Source organism: Mandrillus leucophaeus, unplaced genomic scaffold, assembly GCF_000951045.1.
Source record: "Mandrillus leucophaeus isolate KB7577 unplaced genomic scaffold, Mleu.le_1.0 Scaffold1, whole genome shotgun sequence".
In the NCBI taxonomy this organism is placed as follows: Eukaryota; Metazoa; Chordata; class Mammalia; order Primates; family Cercopithecidae; genus Mandrillus; species Mandrillus leucophaeus.
In genome coordinates this window covers 16132010-16133483 of record NW_012098097.1, presented here as the reverse complement: position 1 = coordinate 16133483, position 1474 = coordinate 16132010, and the positions used below count along the sequence as shown (strand labels likewise).

Below are 1474 nucleotides of genomic sequence, written 5' to 3'. Positions count from 1 at the left end.
CCCGACCCCGCAGGTGCTGGAGGCGCTGCTGCCGCTGAAGGGCCTGGAGGAGCGCGTGGCGGCTGCCGTGGACCTGATCATCAAGAGCCACCAGAGCCTGGACCGCCAGGAGCTGAGCTTCGCGGCCCTGTCCTTCTACTACAAGCTGCGCGCCGCCGAGCAGTACACGCCCAAGGCCAAGTACCATGGCAACGTGATGCTGCTGCGTGCCAAGACGGGTGGCGCCTACGGCGAGGATCTGGGCGCGGACTACAACCTCTCCCAGGTGTGCAAGCGGCCTAACGGGAACGGGAACGGGGACGGGAGTGGGTGGGGCAGCGGCTGATGGCACCCCCTGCAGGTATGCGATGGGAAAGTGTCTGTCCACGTCATCGAGGGTGACCACCGCACGCTGCTGGAGGGCAGCGGCCTGGAGTCCATCGTCAGCATCATCCACAGCTCCCTGGCTGAGCCACGTGTGAGCGTGCGGGAGGGCTAGGCCCGTGCCCCCCGCCACCGAGGCCACTCCGCCATCCCCACCCCCCGCCACACAACGGGGCAGGAAGGGTCCTGCGGGTAGGACCCTGCCCGGCCCAGTGCCACTGCCCTCCGAGGCTGCTAGACGTAGGCGTTAGGCATGTCCCACCCACCCGCCGCCTCCCACGGCACCTCGGGGACACCAGAGCCGCCGACTTGGAGACTCCTGGTCTGTGAAGAGCCGGCGATGCCTGCAGGAACCGGGCTGGGCCTCGTGCGCCCGTGGGGTCTGCGCTTGGTCTTTCTGCACTCGGATTTGCATATTTATTGCATTGCTGGTAGAGACCCCAGGCCTGTCCACCCTGCAAAGACTCCTCAGGCAGCGTGTGGGTCCCGCACACTGCCCTCATTTCCCCGATGTCCCCTGCGGGCACGGGTGGCCACCCAGGCCTGCTGGCTGCGGCCCCCTCTTGGCCAGGCCTTGGCTCAGCCCGCTGCGTGGGAGGTCGTGTGGGCCAGTCCCCGAGGAGCTGGGTCCCTGCACAGGCACACAGTGCCTGGCCACACCCATGATGCAGGGCTGGCCTCCAACCCTGCGGACCGCGCCGGGCACCAAGTCCGTGTTTGGTGTTTGTCTGTGTTTGTTTTTCAAGAAATGATTCAAATTGCTGCTCGGGTTTTGAAATTTACTGTAACTGTCAGTGTTCACGTCCGGACCCCGTTTCATTTTTACACCAATTTGGTAAAAATGCTGCTCTCAGCCTCCCACAATTAAACCGCATGTGATCTCTGCCGCCATCTTTTCTTCCCTCCTCCCTGACCCGGCAGCTGCAAGCTCTCCAGCTCCGCCCCACCCAGTCACGGGGCCGTGAAGGGGATGCCCTCTGTCCTCTGATCCCCAGTTCCCGCACATCCCTAGGCCATGTCCCAGAGCCGGGGCTGGGCCAGGGAGTGAGGAAGGAGCCTGCGTGGCAGCCCCGGGTTTCCCTGGAAGGCACTGGGACTGGCGGTGTATCAA

General features: G+C 64.7%; 1 protein-coding gene across 1 annotated transcript in view; it reads left to right on the top strand.

Annotated features, from left to right (window-relative positions):
* The window catches only part of FASN (fatty acid synthase), a 27079-nt gene extending 25833 nt beyond the window's left edge, over positions 1-1246 (top strand). Inside the window, exons 41-42 of the mRNA XM_011998188.1 lie at positions 14-265; positions 341-1246. Of these exons, the coding sequence (XP_011853578.1) occupies positions 14-265; positions 341-478 (390 nt within the window). The 3' untranslated portion in view covers positions 479-1246. The remainder of the gene's footprint in view (positions 1-13; positions 266-340) is intronic.
* Positions 1247-1474: the final 228 nt, after the last annotated feature.